General features: G+C 38.4%; 1 protein-coding gene across 1 annotated transcript in view; it reads left to right on the plus strand.

The window, feature by feature from the left end:
- The first annotated feature begins 2,910 nt into the window (after positions 1–2,910).
- Positions 2,911–20,788, plus strand: part of UBE2H (ubiquitin conjugating enzyme E2 H) — a 151,622-nt gene continuing 133,744 nt past the window's right edge. The window contains exon 1 of the mRNA XM_036759303.1: positions 2,911–3,062. Within this exon, the coding sequence (XP_036615198.1) occupies positions 3,010–3,062 (53 nt within the window). The 5' untranslated portion in view covers positions 2,911–3,009. The remainder of the gene's footprint in view (positions 3,063–20,788) is intronic.

The following is a 20,788-nucleotide window of genomic DNA, read 5'->3' on the forward strand; positions in this document are numbered from 1 at the left end:
TTCATATCTCCAACCCGTAGCCCAGTGTCTGCCACACCACAAGAACTTAAGAAATGCAGGTTGATTGATGGATGAGTGATTGCCTTCAAGGAGGATAAGACATCCAGCCTGGAAAGACCCTACGTAGGAGGTGACATCTGAGCTGAACTTTGAAGTTTGCATTGTAAGAGGCAGAAGTGAGGAGAATGTACATTATTTTGTATACACTTTATATATACATATTTTGTACAAATATATTTTGTATATATCTATATGTGTATATGTTGTGTCCTCCTATAGAATATAAGTTCCTTGAAGGCAAGGGATGGCTTCATTTTTGTCTTTTTATCTCTAGCACCTGCAACAGTGGCACGGTCAATCAACAAGCATCTATAAAATGTGTAATAAGTGCTGGGGATACAAAGAAATAGCTAAGTCCCTGGCTTCAAGGAGTTTACATTCTATTCAGGGAGAAAACATGTACATAAATAGTACATTAATACAAGATACTAACAAAGTTGATACAAGGTAGCCAGAAAGGGAAAAGCAGTATAAGCTAAAGGTCTAAGGAGAGCCACTGGAAAAAGGTGACATTTGAGCTGAGTCTTGAAGGAAGCCATCCTTTCAAATATTTGAACAAAGCTATATAATACGAACCCCAAAGTCTTCTCTTTTCCCGTCTACACATTCCCTTTCCTTCAATCAAACTTCACATGACATGCTCTCAAGCACGTTTTTCACCCGGGCTGCCCTCCTCAGGACACTCTCTAGCTTATTAATGTCCCCGCCTCTCTATTCCCATTACAACTCCCCCAAAGGCAGGGACTTTGCTATTTCTTTGTATCCCCAGCATTTATTACACATTTTATAGATGCTTGTTGATTGACCGTGCCACTGTTGCAGGTGCTAGAGATAAAAAGACAAAAATGAAACCATCCTTGCCTTCGAGGAACTTATATTTTATAGGAGGACACAACATATACACATATAGGAATATACAAAATATGTTTGTACAAAGTAGTTATGTACAAAATAAATACAAGTTAATCACTTTTGTTGGCGGTGGGGCGGGGAGAAGGAATTAGCAACTGGGGGATCAGGAAAGGCCATATGTTGGAGGTGACATCTGAATTGAACTTCGAAGTTTGAATTGTTAAGAGACAGAAGTGAGGAGAATGTATATTCTAGTCATGGGGACAGCCTGGCATTATAGGAAATGAAATCTCATATATAAGGAACTGCAAAAAAAGTCAGTTTGACAGGGCCAAAGAGTAATGTAGCACTTTTTTCTTTAGATTTGGCTAAGCTGGACAAGGCCAGTTGGAGATGAAAAAGAATTATTTCAGGTGTTAATTAAGGAGAAGCAACAGACCTACAGTTATGTGCTGGCTTGCATGCTTTTAGCTGGTTGTCAATAAAAATTTATCAAGCTGTCAAGTGTGCCAGAAACTGTGCTGCTAAGTGCAGGGGGTACAAAGAAAGGCAAAAGACAGTTCTGGCTATCAAGGAGCTCACAGTCTAGTAGGGAAGACAGTGTGAAAACAACTGTGTACAAATAAGATATAGATACTGGATAAATTGGCGATCACCAGCACAAGAAAGACACTAGCAAAAGGGGAATGGGAAAGGCAGTTATTAAACCTCTGTTGAATAATACTACTGAAAAACCAGTAACTTTTTGAAGTAGGAGCAGAATGCAGACAGCCTGTTGATGTGAGATCCCTCTGTTTTAGGGCAAGGCAAATGAGATTATATACACACACACATATACACACATGCCTATATGTACATATGTTTATGTACACACACATATATTTACATATACATGCACAAAAGTGTATAGATGCATATTTACCCAATATACATTTATACGTATGTATTTTACATTTATGCAACATATTTTAATATACCCAATTCACATTTTACACACATATGTGCACATGTATATTTACAGGCACATGCTTTACATAATATGTAAATGTATATTTAAATATATGCAATATGTATTTTACATATGGGTATATGTAACAATACACATATCACTTTTCAAATCTTAAAGCAGTATATAAATATTAGATATTCTTCTTGTTATTATAATAAGTGATTGCACCACTGGCCTACTTCCAAGAGAGGTTAACCCCAAATTACTCTTGCTTATAGAGCTCTGAAAATTAACAAGCAGACTATGTATGAAGCATTCTCAACTCTTCAAAATAGACAACCAAATAAAAACTAAAGCTATCATTAGCGTTGTCATTATAATTAATTATTATTGTTGTTGTTAAGATGATGACGACAGGAGTGGCTGGAGGGGTGGGGAGGGAGAGAAAAGGGAAGGGGGGAGGAGAAGGAGGAGGAGAAGGAAAAGGAGGAGGGGGGGAAGAGGCCCGTGGAAGTGGAAGAGAAGCTGAAGAAAAAAATGGAACTACAACTCCCAAAAGCCCCTGGGAAATTGCGCGCCGCCGCGGTGACCCTCCCCTTTCGGCGGCCGAGTCGGGGCCACGCCCCTCTAGTGACGTCACTGAGAGGTGACGTCACGGCGCTCAGAGCTAGGCTTCGGTAGAGAAGAAGCCGCCGGAGCTGGAGTCGCCGCTGGTGGCGGAGGCAGCGAGAGAGCGAGCCAGGGAGGGAGGGGGGAAGCGAAGCGGAGCGGGGAGCAGCGCGGCGCTGCGCGGAGAGTCGGAGCCGGATCCAGAGCCGGAGCCGGGACCGGGACCGGGACCGGAGCCAGGGCCGGGGCAGTAGCTGCGGAGCCGACGACCCAAGAGAGGCAGAGCCGGGAAGCTCGGGGCGCTCCCCAGCCCCCCAGCCGGACGGTGCCTGGTGTCTCCCCCCGCCTCCCCTCCCGGGGGGAGGAGGAAGAGGCGGCGGCGGCGGCGGACCGGACCTCGGGGTGTCGCCGCCCCCACAGGAGGAGCCGGGCCGGCCGCGGGCTCCACAGCGCCGGGGCCCGGGGCCCGTGACAGACGGGCCTAGGAAGGGAAGAGGCGGCGGCGGCGCAGGCGACGGGGAGGCAGCGGCGGCGACACCATGTCATCCCCCAGCCCGGGCAAGAGGCGGATGGACACGGACGTGGTCAAGCTGTATCCTTCGTGGCCGTGGGGGGGGTGGTGTCTGCGTGTGTGTCTGTGTGTAGTGGTTCGCAGGACGTGGGGTGGTGACGCCTACTGATCCCCCCACCTTCGCCGGCCTTCCCTCCCCGGGACCCCACCAGGGCCCTGGGGCACTTCCCCCCTCCCCGTGGCTCCCCTCCCCCCATGCCTGGGGCTCCTCCTCAGCACCTCCCCATCCCTTTCATCGCCTCCATTAACTGCAACCCCTCCAAATACGCGTTGCTCCCCTTCTCCTGCACCCCCCTCCATATCTATGACCTCACTCCTACAGTTTATAAACCCCTAAAGACCGGCTTTATCTCCTGAGACTAGGTGGGCTTTTTGCTTATTTCCCCCAGCTATTTAAGCCCACCCTACAGGTCTTCCCTGTCTCCTCTCTCAGCTGTATGATTTAGGGACCAACGATGGGGATATCCCAGGATGGCTCCTTTCTCTTTTCAGTGAAGTCCCCCCTAATCCCTGCCCAGAGTATTTGTAAGTTGGGGGCAACCAAATAAATAACCCCTTTCCTTCTTTATTCCCGCTCATTTGCTGTATTAGTAGGGAGAGGCAAGCAATACTCAATTCTATCCAGTGTCCTCTAACTCCCCCCCCCAATTAAAAATAACCTTTATATATTTGTCAGGCACCCCTCGTCGGTTTTAGCTTTGCTGTCTGGGAGAACCCTACTTTCCTGCCTGCCTGTGACAAAGCATACCTTATATACTAAGTACTGTAAAGAGAGGGACCTCTGTGGCTGTAGCCAAACACCCTCTTCTGCAAGTATATGTGACACTGAGAAGAGGGAATGGGGAGCACTTTTCCAAAATGACCCACTCCTCACCACGGGGAAACCCCTCGACAGCATGAGATTAGGATTTTGGGGAACACCTGCCCTTTTCTTCTCAAATAACCACTTCTCTACACTCCTCCAGTACACTTGATCTATATTATTGGGGGGTGACATTGGAGAGATTAGATTGTATTTGAGAAGATCACTGCAGACCAGGCTTTTGTAGTGGTCGTTGGTTGTTATTATTTACTTAATGACTTCAGCCAGAGAAATTCCCGAAGGTTCCCGGGCCAGATCCAGGGGTTTTTTTTGGTTGTTTTTTTAAAGGGTGATTTAGAGGTTGTGGGGGATGGAGGAAATGAGCCAAGCTACCAGAACAACTAGTCTCTCGGGGAAAATGGGGGTAAAATGCAGTTGAAAAGTCCAGTTTACCTTCTTTCTCTCTCCTTCCCACCTCTCCTCCACTTCCCCCCTGTAGCAGGGTTTTGTTTATATAACAAGTAGTTTGGCTGGATTCTCCTGAAGAATTCCTTCATTTATTTATTTATTTATTCATTACTATTTTTGATTGGATGATTTATCTCTTTTGTAAAGGGTGGGTAATACTATTGAATATTCAGTCAAAAAAACTTGACTGAGTTTTAAAGTAGTATTAAAAATTTTGGTTTGTAGGTGGGGGATGGGTAGGTTTGTCAAATTCAGAGATTATTCCTAATGTTTTCAGGAATAAGAAAGTGGCTTTCCCTACCCCACCCTGGAGAACTTGCTAGCGATTAGCTGCTGGAGATGTTGAAGTTTGGGCCTGAGTTTTTATTTTTTTGGGGGGGAGTGTGTGAGAAAAGACAAAGAGAAAGGCGTAGAGGATGTATAAACGAATAAAACTGTTTCTAGGGAAAAGGTAAACCAAGACATTGTTTTATGTACTGTTCCTGATACAAGATTGAGTGTGTGTAATGGATGATAGCAGTTGTGTTGGTGGCTTTTCATAAGGCTGTAGCAAAACTTGTAACTGTGGATATGTGTGTATTTAGACAAAGCTGCTTCAGATTCTAGTCTTGTTTAGAAAATAGGAAATGACACTGATTGTGGCAGAACCTGAGTTATTTTTATCCTGGATTTAGTGTTACTGTCAGACCAATGCAAATTTTCACTAGTGTTTAATTTAGTTGGGGGGGGGGAAGAACTCTAGCTGTTTTTTTAAAAACAATATCACATTCTTAAAATATATACATGTGTGTTTTTTAAAAGGTTGAGAATAAGGGGTGAGGCCCAACTTGACCTGAGCCCTTCCCAAGACTGCTCCTTTTGTTCATTTAGTAGTTGTGGCATCTAGAATGATTACCGCATTTAGGAGTAGGGGCATCTGTGGAGGGGAGGTGGTAGAGACAAAGAAGGGCAGGGTAATTTTTTTTCCTAAATGGCTTTATTTCGTAGCTTATTTTTAGTAAATGATGAAGAAAGACAAAGATAAATTGGCTTCCTGTTCATTCCCCACCTTCACTCTTTTCTGACAAAAGAAAGCAGAGGTGCTTTTAAATCATAGGTCTCTTGTATAGTAGTGTAACATCCTGGGGATTTAAAAGCAAGGGGTTGTCTTTGCTATGTGTTTGTTTTCTCCTCCTAGCATAAACAACATGATTGAGAAGTTCATATTATTCAGACACCTTTGTAGGTCTTCTTCCTTGTCTTTTTGTGTGTTTTGTGGCCTCCTTCCTCTGATTAAATGAGATCAGTAGGCCCGAATTGAGCCATCACTTTTTGAATATAAATGATATACTCGTGTATTTAGCTGAAATAAAATAAGCCCTGTACTAAAATGAGTGAATTTATGTGGAAAGGAAAGAGAGGGTGTTGAAAATAAGACAGTGAGTGAGGAAGTAGAAAAAATAGGTCTGAAGGAATGTACTTGCTTGTTACTCCCACTGGCCCTTGATTTCTTGGGTTTGTGCTTTCTACCATTTTCTTTGCAATCTCTTGTTTCAGCCCATTTTTGGATGTCTCCTGGGCATAATTATGCTACCAGGATTTACAGCCTGGCAGGGAACCTATATACTACTAAAGTAACAGCGTGTGGGGGTAGGGAGAGAAGAGGATGGACTTGTAACTCATGCCCCTGCTTTCTATGGCTCGGACAGTTTATTCAGAGACTTGGCCTCTGTTACTTGGGAGTCAGTGATCTTTCTTTTGTGACTGGGTTGGTAGGAGGAGATCAGACTTCTAAGTTATTTGGGGAGTGAGTGTTTTGCACCGATGCACTGAAATAATTTGCTGTGTGATTATGTTCTGAAACTCTGACTCATTCATTGTTTCCCTCCTGGTTGTTGTGCAAACCTTCTTCTGGAGCCTAAAAACGATTTAAATTGCTTCTTAGCAATGTTGTCCTTGTCCCAGCACTTGCCTTCGCCCATTAGAGAGCCTTTGAGTGTGTGAAGGTGGGGAGAGGAAGGGCACTTTATCCATTCCATCAGCCCGATGGAGGCTTTTCTGGGTCAGAACTGGAGTGTTGCTTTTTAAATTTCAGTTTTAAATCTAGTTGATTATTTAGATTATACAAGAACTGGGGCTCTCCTGTACTTAACCTATGATTTGCCCTCAAGGAATAACCTGTTAAATTTTCCCCTGGTGGAGGAACAAACTGCTCAGATTACACCTAGGTCCCTTGACCGTAGGGGTTTTTTCACTGTCTCACCCTGTTGCACAGTCTTTCTGATCCTTTTATCTGTGAACCAGAGGCCCCAGCTAAATGCCCGAGCTGCTTGTTTTGGGGAAGCTTCTGCAGGCGAAAGGCCGGAGGCACAGATCCCCTTGGCTCATTGGCTGTTCTGTTACTACCCGGAAACGGAGCAGTGGGCGGAGCTGCCCAAACAGCTGATGGAGTGTGACCAGAGTGTGTTTGTATACAAAAGAGAGGGGGCTGGGGGAGTCTAGGGAAAGACTTAAATGACATAAAACTGGAGAATCAGAAGTCAGTAAGTAATCACCAGAATAAAGAATACTTGTAAGGAATAGATAAGTGGGCATCTGTTATGTCACAGTATTTGTACTTAAGTAGTCAACTCTATTCACAAAGTTTGTGAATTAACAAATCCCAGGATCACAAATATAGAACTAGAAGAGGGACCCCAGAGGCCATTGAGTCCAACCTTCTTTGTTTTGCCGACAGGAAACAGGCTCTAGGGAGGTTAAGTGATTTGTTCAAAGTCACAGAGAGAGTAAATATTAAAACACTATTTGAACCCAAGTCCTTTGACTCCAGAGCTGGGACTCTTTTCTGATAGTAGTTTGTGGGGATTTATGAAGGATTTTTTGTAGGGATTTCTGTTGGTGTAGTGAACAGTGATTAGAAACAAAATTTTTGTGGCAATTTTGAGAGTAGGCTCTTTTCTCTTCTGGAGGGAATGCAGTGTCTTAAGCAGAATACATGACTTGAAATATACTTAGCTGACTATATGCAGAGGCAGCATAATCAAAGTATAGTAGACATTTAACTTCCCTTGCCAAGCTTCAAATTGGTTTCAGAAAAGGGACTGCTGGTGTTGTAGAGCAAATTCAGTAATATGGTCCCAATAAAAACTTTATAAGCTCTACATACTCCACCCCCCCCACCTGTTATTTCATTGGTATAAGAGACTCCAAATGAATAAAAAGAAGGAACCAGCATTTATTAATTTATTACTTTGTTAGGCACTGTGCTAATAACAAGTGCTTTACGCAGATTATCTCATTTAATTCTCACAACAACTTTTGGGGGTAGATGCTGTAATTATCCCCATCTTACAGTTGAGGAAACTCTGGCAGACAGAAGCTAAGTACCTTGCCCAGGGTCAGAGGCAAGACTTAGAAGACCTAGAAGATCTTCAGAACTAGCTACTGTGCAGCTGCTTGTAGTACTTGAAGGTTTTATAGATCTTACATAGCAAATAACATGTAAGTAATGCAGGTAAATATCTTTGTAGAAAGAACATACATTGATTATGCTGTGATAAAGGAAGTAAAGTCAGCACAGTTACATCTTGAATAATTTTTATTTTAAATTTGATAATTAAAAAGAAGTGGTAAGAATGTTAGTCATTTCTGAGTGTCAGTATAAATTAACACCTTTACTGTGGGCTTGTTTTGACTTAAGTGCAAATACAAAAATGAAAATTGCAACCATTTTGCTTGAAAATGCCACTTTAAAAAACTTTATATTATTTTGCCATTAATCTTTTGTTTTCATTCTTAATTTAGTTGTTTGGTTACTTTTGTTACGCTTCATTTTTGACTTGAAGCGTAGACAATTCTGTAATCTTTTAACCAGCTCAAGTATCAATTGGGAACCTGTGGTTTGGCTTCCATTTCCTGTGGTCTCTGTTTTAGTGAGATGATGGGATGGAAGTTGGAACAGTTTTAGGTTCTTCACTCTTCTAGCTGAAACTAAAAGATTTGGTGACTTGTAATGTTCTGAGTTTGTCCTCTCAGCCTAGATTTTGGTGACAAAAATAACATGCTGGTAAGTTATCTTGGTTAAACAGGGACCCACATGAGTAAGCATTCACAGCTTTAGGCCATCTGATTCCTACAGTTCTAGTAAGTTACACCCATGTCTAAAAATTCAGTTTTCAGGAAAAAAAAATTGCTGCAGATGTGAACCATAAAAACTAACCTGATATATGTGCTATTAATAGTCTGGTTTATGTGCTGTATTGTGATTATGTATTTTGTGCAAAAATACTGGACCATATTTTCAGTTTATTTTAGTATCTGTTTAGTTGACTAGAATTTCTGATTGCTGGAAACATTGAGTTTTGTGCTTGAAAAAAGACAGTGTTTTGCCGTGCAAATTTCGCTGTAGTCAGCACTTAGATGAAAATAAGTTTTAAAAAAACATTTAGCACCTGCAGTGTATGTTCTAATTGATAACCTTTTAGACTGGTTGACTTATGGTTTAGTTACTAGACTAACAAATAGACTGGAAACTCTCATTCTGAATTCTTGTGGTGAGTAAGAAAGAGAATTGGATCTGGAATAAGACTTGAGTTCAAATTATTTTAGCTCTCTAGTTTTTGGTTTGTTAATCTGTAAAATGAGGTGCTTAGAATAAATGTTCTCTATGGTTCCTTCCTGTTTTAAATCCATGATCTTGTTTTGCTGAACTTCCTTCAGTACCAGTGTGCCCCTTGTCTGAAATGGTAGTAATGATGAAGATCATTTAATTGAGGCTTATGGTAGTGGTGTATTTGTTAAAGTGTCTGACTAGTATATTGTTGGTCTAAATGAATTAATGTTCTAAATACCCCAAATGTACAGAAAGTTAGATCTCTGGCAAAATCTGGAGGAATGTTGGAGCCTGAATTTAATTTTCACAGATTGTATTCCATATCTGATTCACAGGTGAATGAAATTCTAGTTGTCATTAAACTGTCATTGCTTTAATTTGTAGCATTTAATACTTGTGGAAAGGGATGGCTCCAAAGCAGTGATTACCTTGTCAGTACAATATTTATTTTTGGTATCCTCTGCCAAAGTACTATGTATTTTTATTTTAAAAACTAAAATGGGTTTTTAAAATTTGGAGCCTTTTTTGACGATTTGTTATTAATTGGAAGCACAATAAAATCAATCAAATTACTTTTTAAAAAATTTATTCTATTTTACTTTGTTTTTTGGCAATTAATTAGCATTACTTTTCTCTTCTTCTTCCCTTTCCCCCATTATTTTTCTATTTTATAAATCCCATTGTTTTTATATTTACCAGGTAGGTAATTTAGACTTACATATCTTTCCAAAAATAGTATTTTGGTTGTTTTATGTGTCCACATTTTTAATGTAGTGTTTATCTGTTATCTTAGCTGTTTGTCTGTATCTATATGCGTGTGTGTGTGTGTGTGTGTGATTTAAATTTAGATAACATTTTGAGTCAGGTACTGAGCAGTTAAAAATTTTTCCCCACTATTCCTGTGGGAGGCAGTTATATCCTTTCCTTTTCCTTGCCCCTGACTCTGCCTTCCCTTTCTTCCTTTCCCTTCCCTTCCCTTTTTCTTCATGGGTTGGGGAGAACTGAAGTGAGATGAAATAACATATCAGTACAGAACAGATCAATGCCAGGACCAGAAACAGACTGGAGGAATTATCAGGGAGATATTTTAATATCTTCCAGTCCCAGTTTTCACAGTTTCTTCCATATATGATTCACTCTTGTGTAATGTCAGGGATTTAACAAATGTATTCCTGATATCATATGAGTTGATAGGTTAGTGGACATTATTTAATGATGAAGGCAGGTACCAAAGTCTTACTATTAGCACAATACTTTGTGAGTAGTAAACCTTTAATTGAGTTGTTGAATTAGTTAATGTCATCTTCTTTCCTGCTGTGTATTATCAGTGTGCACCCCTGTTTATATATAGATATATGAATGTGACTTAAAATCTTGTTAATCCCTTGTTATTAGCCACAGGAAATCTTAGCTTGGTGAATTGGAGTGAGATACTTTTCTATGTCAGTTTCTGTTTTCCTCTAAGTGTAGACCTCGAGGTTGTTGTGGCAGTGGTGTTCTTGGGAACTGAGACTTAGGAGTGTGTGCTTCTGAGATATGATGTGGTGTACTTTTATGGTTATGGTTTTCTACTGGGACTCTCTTGAACGCAACACAAGATACTAGGTTCTGAAGGGCTACAATCTACGGACTGCTGGGTGTACTTTTCTTTCTTTCCCTTCTTGTGCCATGTGTTCCTAAGAAGAGGAATTGGAGGACACCGTGTCCAGGTTTTGACACTATCTTTTTAAATTATTTGACCGTCATAATAGGGATCTGTTTTTCAGTTTAGATGAAATCATATATGTATGTGGGATAAAACCATATACATTGTTTATTAGTCAGAAGATCTCATCTTTCTAGGTTCCTAGAATTGTATTTCCTTTATTAATAAAATCTCAGATGAACTGTATAAAATAGAAACAAGTAACCAGGCATAGCTTTGGTCACCTCTGGCACGTTTGTTTAGAAACAGTCGTGCTGTGCTCTCTGTGACTTTATGAAAAAAATACCACATACTGTGTCATGTATTGAAAAGTTCAGCTAAATTTGGTGTTATGTGAAAAAAGCAACTGTTTAATTTTTTTTCGACTTGGAACCATTTGACAGCTTCTGAAAAGTAGACGAATGGATCAGAGATTCAACATGTTAGTAACCTTTATTTTCCATTGTATTTTTCCATAAGACAGCTTTAATGAGCATTAGGTTTCCCTGTGTGATGTATCAAATCGATTATTTGTCTTATTCTAAGGAAATTACTGGATTAAGACCATTTTGCAAATTGTAGAACTTACTCTTTGGATAAAGTAGACTATTCCATTGGTTACATAGCCTGGGGTTGTTGCCCACTGGAAAGAAGGGAACAAGTTTGTTGGCTTTCATTTTTTTTTTTTTTTTGCAATAATAAAAATAACTTATTACTAATAACTATTAGCTTTATCTTACCTATATAATTTTTTTTGGGTTAGCTTACTGATCCAAACCAAGCAGAAGAGTTGCTTCTAACATCTTGAGAACCAACACATTTTGGATTTTAAAAATGGATTGTATTTTTTAAAGTGTTGAAGGCAAGGCAGTCAGTGTAGGGAGAAGCTGCTTTTTTAAGTTAATGAGCACTTTCCTACAAGAGGACTTTAGCTCTTATTTTGTTCTTTAAAAAATTTTAAATTTAAATTTTAAATTAGAGGACCTAAAACATTTATCAGATGGGTAGAGCATTAGTAGGATTGTAGTAAAAATTTGATATTCCTAACATTTGTTAACTTTATAAAAGCTGTGTTAATTAAAATTGTTGCCAAAACTGGGTTTTTTTTTAAAGAAGGAAAAAATTCTATTCTGTCTCCCCCCATGCCTCTTCCACCCCAAATTGTGTCCTCTGTGTTAAAACACTAGTTTCTTAAGGAATAGAGGAAGGAGGGGAAGTAGATCTGAGTGTCTTCTTTAGTCTAATTGTCTGGATAGTTGCCCATTTTCTTGGCAGTAAAGAAAGGCAGCTGTTGAATGACATAACTTTGAATATCAAATGAGGACATATATTTGAGTATATGTATATTCAGTGATTCAATGTTTACCTGAGTTTCTGGTGAACCCTTTTTTTTTTTCGGTCTTTGCCTTTTGTTGTATATGCTGTTGGGTTAGAAGACTTAAGCTACTTCTCCTGAATTCGTGAGAGATTAGTTAAACCTTTGTCCTCGTTATTTTTTCATAGCAATATTTTTATAATAGGTAACCTGATTATCATTTGAAAAGACTAATTGTTGCTTTTTTTTTTCAAACTTAGTTTCTTTACAAACAGGAGGAGTGACTGCATTTTCAAATTTGTACTTGCTTCACTTACCCATTTATTTCTAGGAAGTCTTAAGTGTTCCACTACTTTGACGGTCACTCTAAATCCAAGCAAATAGGAAGAATTTGTATTGATAGAAGTGGTCTTAGGTTGATTAAAAAAATCTTTATTTAACGAGGAGTGTGATCTCAAGGGCTTTTGAAAATCTATTTATCTAAGACATTTTATTAAATGCCTCAGTGATTTTCAGTCAAATAAAATTAAAAATAGCATCAAATCGAATACTTCTTTGCCAGTAGTTTGAAGTCCAAATTCTACTTGTCTTCCCCAAGCTTGAACTATTTTGCAAAATTTTGCTGTAATGCTGCAAAAAACTCTTTATACATGTAAAAAATTCAGGCTAGCCATTCTGATGTTAAGTGGTTAATGTATTAAATGATATCTGAGAAATAATGAAAGCAATGGTAGTAATTTCTAGCCTGTCTTTCTTTTGTGGTTGTGCAATTCAGGTTCTGAGGTATCTAATTGTTTGGGTTGGTTATATTTCTATCTGACCTTTTCTTTATCTAATTATACTTTAGTCTTCGTGTTTATATTAGAAGGCTTCTTTTGTAACCAAAATTCACTCTTTACTCTATGTTTACCCATATAAGGGAAAGAGGAAATAATCTCAGTTCCTGCATGTATTTCATATGAATATTAGGAAGTTTTTGGGGCAGCTAGATGGTGCCATTAGTAGAGTACTGGCCCTGGAATCAGGAAGACCCGAGTTCAAATTTGGCCTCAGACACTTGACACATTTACTAGCTGTATGACCTTGGGCAGGTCAATTGCCCTGCCTCTCCCCCTGCAAAAAAAAAAAAAGTTTTGTTTTGCTGCCTTTAGTAGTAACAAAGTCACAAGATGGCTTAGATATTCAAGCTGCCTTCTATTTTGTTTATTCCCATTTTTTTTTGGTGATGTAACATTACTGAACTTTTGAATCTGAATCTCTCCATTTAAAAATCAAAAGATTACTACCCATGATGATAAATGTTACAGTGTCTGTATAGAGTAGTTAAAATATTTGAATTGAATTCAGCAAAGATTTATTAAGTTCCTACTGCCTGGTAGGTACCAGAGACAAAAACAAAACCATCCCTGCTTTTAAGTAGTTTGCATTCTGCTGTTAAGACCAGCAGTTATATAGACAAGTATTACAGTAATAATAGCTAATATTTTATAGTGGTTTAAGGTTTGCAAAGCACATTACATATATTATCATAAAATATAAGGTAGAGAGTGAAAAGGACAGAGGAGAGTTCTAGACATGAGGAAGAAGGACACTTTTATATGAGGATCGGTGTGAGGGAATGAGGATCATTGCCTGGAGGTTGCCTGATGTCAGCCTTAAAGGAGGAAGATAAGGCAATGATGAATTGGGACTTCATTCCAGATATAAGGGTTAGACTCTGTCAATGTATTGGGGACTGGCCTTCATGAGAAAGATGAGGGTTCTATATGGTCCGTGATACAGGAAAAAAAGGCTTCACTTAGCAGTTAAGTGGTATCTACTTTGTTTCCAGTTCTTTGCTACTACAAAAAATGCCAGCCTTGATTGTTAAAGATATGATTATTAAGCAACTATTTCATAAATATTATGAAGTGTTAATATATTTGGTAATATTACTGATGTTCTTTTAAAGTCATAATTTGTAATGTTTATGTTCAAGGGGGAAAGAGGTTGCTTAATAGCCATTCAGTAAATATCTATAATTATCATTATACTCGGCACAATTTGACATGTTAGAAGAACACCTTACGTTTGTATGGCGTTTTCACATATTTTTTAATCTTGACTAGAATCCTGTGAGACAAGCAAGGCAGGTATTATTATAGGAGACTGACCCTTTGAGAGGATAAGTGATTTGCTACGGTTGGCAAATGGTGGATCCTCCACTAGCATCCCTTTTTCAATTTCTAGTCCAGTGGTCATTCCAAGCATGTCTGTATTTCAGTGGTGTATGTGAGGATTCCCTACTGGTCTGTAACTTAGTGGATACATTTTAAAACGCTCCTAATGCTCAGAGGGGTTGTGATTTCTCTTGGCCACACAGCTTAGTGAGGTGGGGTTGGAACTCAGATTTTCCTAATCCCAAGTACAATATTCTGTCATACTAAAAATTTACCATTCTGGCAAGTCAAATTCCTAATGTTTATTAATTCTTAATTATTTGTAATAATGAAAACAAACATATAGGAAGAGAACCTTGATCTGATAATTCACAAATCGTGCTTCACGTCTTTAATATTTCCCATTTAATCAGGTAGTTTTCCTGGTGTTAGTCTGTATGGGTTAGGAAGCAGATATTTAACTGTTTCTTGGATGTCATCACTTATTGAAGGCTTTGTCAGTTCCACTGCCATTCAAAGCTCTGAAATGACCTTAAATTTTAGCAAGCATAACCTGTATCTATAGCACTTTGAAAATATAGTACTAAGAAGCAATAGGTGTTGCCCGAATATAATAAGCATTGGCTGTGGAAGTAAGATACTAAGAATTTTCCTTAGACCTTTGTGGTCTTCAATATTAGTTAAAAAGTGACAGCTCCTGGAAGTATTGTTTCTTATCAGAAGATTAAGTCAAGCATTTGTTGTTTGATACAGCAAATGCACTTGGCTATAAGGTAATGCAGTAGCTTGCACCTGAAAGGTTGAAATAACCTCAGTCTGCCATGTCTTTATTAATCTGCTACACAAGAGATTAAAAGATGAATTCAAAATGATTTATCTTTTATTAGTATTTTGTCATTTCTTGGTAATAGACTGAATTTTGTCCTTTGTTTCTTCAGAAGGCACAGGTTTTTCATGAGGTGTAGTAGAAAAGAAATACAGTAAGAGTGTGTTAGGTCGTTAAACCTTCTTGTTGCTAAGAATACCAGTATTTATGTTATTGGTATAACAGAAACTGAGGAGGCAACCTCTTTCTCTGCTGTCCCTCTTCTCCTTTGTCAGGTATTTTAAACAGATTAAATTAGGCAGATAGAGTGCTAGATGTGGAGTCAGGAAGGTCTGAGTTCAAATGTGGCCTCAGACACTAGTTAGTTGTGTGAGTGAGTCACTTAACCTCGATTGCCCCCCCCCCCCAAAAAAAAAAACAAAATCCCAGGGATAAGTCATCAACCTCTCTCTTTCTCAGTATTCTCTTTTGTAAATTTGTGATAATAATAGCACTTAGCTCCCAGGGTGGTTTATGAAGGTCAAATGAGATAATATTTGTAAAGTGCTTTTCAAACCTTTAAAGTGCTATATAATGCTGCTATAGTTTTATATTAACATAAGTTTGAACCAGTATACAGTGGAGTGGTTGTAAGCCAAGAAAATATTTTCAGTTTTCAAAATGAATCCTGTAATGTCTCTATTGCCCAAAGTAGAGTTTTTGGTCTTTGTTTTATACATTAAGTTGAGGGTGGTATAAAATTTCCTGAAGCCAAGGACCTCCTTTGTTAGTGTGAATTAGAACTCAGTTCTTGTGCATTAAAAATTATACCTCCATGTTTTAACAACTTTATCTTTTTTTTTTGCAGGGGGGAAGGCATGGCAATTGGGATTAAGTGACAAGCCAAGGTCACACAGCTAGTAAATGTGTCAAGTGTCTGAGGCCTGATTTGAACTCAGGTACTTCTGACTCCAGGGCCGGTGCTCTACTCACTGTGCCACCTAGCTGCCCCAACAACTTTTTATCTTAAGATTTTAAGTATTATAGAGGAAAAAAGTATTGGATTTTGGTTCTTAAATTGTTGAGTATCTAAGGTGGATTAAGTTAGAAACTTTAATGTTCTGTCAGTTTCAGTTATTAGAGTGATGTTATACAAGTCTCTTTCCATAGATATTTTTATTTCCTAAACAGTTTCATTCAGCTCTTTAAAACTGGACGAATGATATTAAAAGGAGAATCACTTATATTTTTAGCAGGGTATTCTGATGTTTCCATCATTTTAAAAACTTTGCTATTTGAACCCCTTAATGCTATATAAAATCAATATAAATTAATAAGGTATGAGCTCTTAGTTTCTAAAAGTACCTTCAGTTCAGAATAGTGTATAAGCCATTGGTGCCCAGGAGCTATACACATCTTTTAGATTTGTTTCTATATTTAGCCAGTTTTATGGGCAGTTTAATTTCCCACATTTGATTGAAGTAGATGTATAATACTTTATATCTGAGATGAAGGTTACCTTCTATTTGGGTCTTTCCATTAAAAGTGGCAAAGGCACAGTTTTATTTGCTTCATATTACTCTGGGAATCATAGAATTTTAAAAGAGAAAGGGATCTTAGATTAAAAATGCCACATATAAATGCCTTGTTGATTTCTCATTAGGGAAAGGCATATGTTCTTATCCTATGCTAATTCCAATGAGATCTTGCCATATGAAAATTTTTATAAAAGTTTTTCAAGTATTGTATCTTTTATCATTATCATTTTATGCTTTTGTGTCCCTGTATCTATTTTATTGAAACTATTAATGAAAATCCTGCTCTGTCTAGAAAATAGAAAATTTCTGCCAGGGGAATGAGGTGTTGTCTATAAGTGAATTTTCTAGGTAACTGAAGCTTATTCAGACAACACAAAAAAGCCACATTTTTGATGAATGTATTTCTAAAATGTATTACACATTTCCCTACTAGTTTAAACTATACAGTTGATAATTGAGGCTATTAGATGTGTCCTATTTTAAAATTCTGCCAAATCTGATTTTAAGTTTTAAATTTTTTTATTGATATTTTTATATCACCTTCATTTTCAAATATGCCACTCCCCTCCTCAGTGATCTAGCCCTTGTAACAAAGAGTAAAAAAGAGAAGAGAAAAAAAACCTCAGCAAAACTAACCAACAGACCACCTGAGATAATATTATACATCCAGATGTTTCCCACCTCTTCAAAGAATGGAAGAAGGTGCATCTTTGCTCCTTTTGGAATAAACTTGGTAGTTATAATTACACATCATTTACTTTTGGCTTTCTGGATAATGGCTAAATACAAGTGCAACTAATAAGCAGAATTAGATTTGTTTTTTCATTTGATAGAAAAGTATTCAGATTATAAAATGGGCATGCCAAATAATAATGAGAATTTGTGTAGTGTTTTAAGATTGGTGAAGCATTTTACAATTAGTATCTCATTTGAGCTCCTAACAACCCTGGGACCTAGGTACTCTTATTAACTCCAGTTTCCAGTTGAGGAAATTGAGACAGAGAGAGGGTTATACAGCTAGTGTCCGAGGCTGAATTTGAACTTAGGTCTTTCTAACGCCAAGTCCAGCATTCTCTCTACTTTGCCACCAGTTTGTCTCTAAATTGTGAGAGATGCTCTTGTTGCCTGTCTTCCATGCAGTCCTCTGTTTTCTGGTTCTTTTATTTGGTGAAACTCCCTTTCCCCCTCCCACAGAAGGGCACTATTCTGGAGAAACTAAATATATCAGAGAAGCAGCAAACCTTATGGGGTAATGGAAGGAACACTGGAGTTGAAGGACATGAGTGAGTCTGCTGCTCCCTCTATTGGACCGTGGGCAAATCATTTGACATCTGGGACCTTTAAATGTATAATGAGTTTTTTCATCTGTAAACTAAGGATAATCAACCAGATAATCTCGAAGATTCCTTCCCTTCTAGCTCCAAATCTGTTGAACAGGGTTCTTGTTTACAGATGAATGTGAGGAAATAATATAGGTCAGAGGAATCTTAAAGCTGGTATGCTTGCCAATCTGGTAACTCTGGTGGTGTCAATCAGACCTTTGATCTTTTAAGACTACCACCTCCATTTATGTAGTAGAAATCAGTAACAAGACATACAAGGCTGACATACAAGGCCCACATGAGGCCCTCCTAGAGCAAGTCAGCTCTAGACTATACAGCTTTATTGTTTCTTTGTTTTCATTGCCTTTGGGGCGGGGTGGGGGAGGGCAGCCCTCCATTGCTTCCCCTTCATCCACCTCTGTGGCTGCTTCAGGGCTCCTGGCAGTGTCTGCCTTGCCTGAAAGGTATCATGATGCTTGCAAGGAGCACTGAGACTTGAATCTGAGACCGGGAGTAAAGACCCTGCATCTTCTTCCTCCCAGTGTATCTCACTGTCAATGGGCCTCAGCCTCCTCATTGGACTCCAAGATCCTTTCTGGTTTAAGTCTTTCTTCCCATCCAGGATCTTTTTCACCTTTGAGAAGGACAGTGAGGACCAAGTAGTTACTGCTGTCCCAATGAGCGGGCCCCTCTATCATGCCTTCCTTTCCCTTCCATTATTCTTATGGCCTATAAGTCACTATTATCAGACCAAGGAGAGGCAGAGTGGTGCAAGCAGAAGACACTGACCCCTGGATTTTCACCCTTCAAATAACCTCTGCTGCTTTCTTCCTTGTGTGACCCTGAACTGCTCTTGGCTTCCTCTTCTGTAAAATGAAGTGGGGTTGATGGGATGGCCCTTCAGGTTTCCTTTAGCGCTCTATGGGACAGCAAGCCCTATTGATTCAAAACAAAGTTCATACTCCCCTATTTTGCCTTCAGGACTGTGGGTTTGGTTCTACTGCTCTGCTTTGCATGGGATGACTATTTCCTTAGACTCTTGTTTCTTCTTGGAATAGCCTTCAATCCAAGCATTATACATCCAATTCTTGTGCTTTGTCCTTAAATCCGAAGACTAAAAAGCCGTTTTCACCAAGCCTTACCTCTTCCTACTTTGCTAGAGGTAATCTCTTTGTCTTCTGAACCAGCAGCTTTTTGTACCTTTTTTAAAACTATTTTTAGTTTTCAACATTCGCTTTTCTAAGATTTTGAGTTCTGAATTTTTTCTTCCTCCTCCCTTCTTCAAGATGGCATGCAATCTGATATAAACTATACATGTACAATCATATTAAATATATTTCCACAGTAGTGATGTGAAAGAAGAATCAGAACAAAAGGAAAAAAACCATGAGGAAAATAAAAGAGAAAATAGTATGTTTTGATCTGCGTTCAGACTCCATAATTCTTTATCTGGATGTGGATAGCATTTTCCATCATGAATCTTTTTGGAATGGTCTTAGATCATTGCATTACTGATCAGAGCAAAGTAAGTCTATCAGAGTTGGTTATCACACATTGCTGGTGTTCCTCTGTACAATGTTCTCCTGGTTCTGCTCACTTCACTCAGCATCAGGTTTTTCTGAAATCTGCCTGTTCATCATTTCTTATGGAACAATAATACTCCATTACTTTCATATCCCACAATTTGTTCAGCCATTCCTCAATTGATGGGCATCCCTTCAATTTCCAATTCTTGGCCACCACAAAAAGAGCTGCTATCTATATTTTTGTATTTGTGGGTCCTTTTCCTATTTTTATTAACTCTTTGGGATACAGACCTAGGAGTGGTATTGCTGGTTCAAAGGGTATGCCCTATGGGCATAGTTCCAAATTGCTCTCCAGAATGATTGGATCAGGTCACCACTCCTCCAACAACGCATTAGTGTTCTAATTTTCCCACATCTCCAACATTTATCATTTTCCTATTTTGTCATGTTAGTCAATTTGATGAGTTGTTTTAATTTGCATTTCTCTAATCAGTAGTGATTTAGAGCATTTTTTCATATGACTATAGATAGCTTTAATTTCTTCATCTGGAAACTGCCTCTTCATATCTTTTGACCGTTTACCAATTGGGGAATGACTTGTATTCTTGCATATTTGACTTGGTTTGTACCTGGTCTTTATGGCATTTTATGTGTTACCTTCTATTATTATTTGCACATATATGTATTTTCTCACTCTGATTAGATTTTAAGCTTCATATGCAATCTCATTAACAGTATAGTGCCTGATTCATACAGTGTCTTGCGTGTACATAATAGGTCCTAATTATTTGTTGAGTGAAGGATTTGGATTAGATAATTTCTAAAGTCTCTTCCAGCTCTAAATCTATGGTCTTGTGAAGGACGTAGTAGAGTTCACATTTATTCTAGAAGCATCTTTGTTTTGTGGGATAGTGTAATTTATTTTTTATGGATGGGAAACTGAATTAATTAAACTTTGGCAGAATCCTAGAGTTGGTGGATTTGGGACCTGAGCCCAAATGGATTTAATTGGCATGAGTTTCCTGCCCCTGGTTTGTAGAGCAGATTAACTGGGTTTTCATAAAGTACATATGTAGTTTTTAAAATTAAAAAAAAAATCACATCTAGCTCAGGCATTATAAAAAAGCTCTCAATTTTTCAGGTAATTAGCCACCACTTTATCGTAGCTGATATGGACTTTGGTTTTGCAGTGCATAGGATATAGTTTCCTTTTTTTTGTCTGTGTAGACAGTCTATTTGTCATAGAATCTATAAACGATAATACCTGTTGTAATTATAAAATACAATTGTCTTAAGCTTTCATAGATTTACTTTTAAATGCTATTTACAGATAATTTTTGTTACAGCAGCCTAATTTATCAAAGTTTAAGGATGTTATCAAGATCTATTTAGTAAAGACTACTCAACTTTCAGTTTCTTCTCTTGTCAAATCAAGAGATTAATAGTAACAGAACTCATTAGGTTGCTTTTTGGCCATTGTACTTTGTTGAATGATATATCAATGTATCAAAATGTATCAAAATGTATCAAAATATCA

The sequence above is a fragment of the Trichosurus vulpecula genome, chromosome 5 (genome assembly GCF_011100635.1).
Source record: "Trichosurus vulpecula isolate mTriVul1 chromosome 5, mTriVul1.pri, whole genome shotgun sequence".
NCBI lineage: Eukaryota > Metazoa > Chordata > Mammalia > Diprotodontia > Phalangeridae > Trichosurus > Trichosurus vulpecula.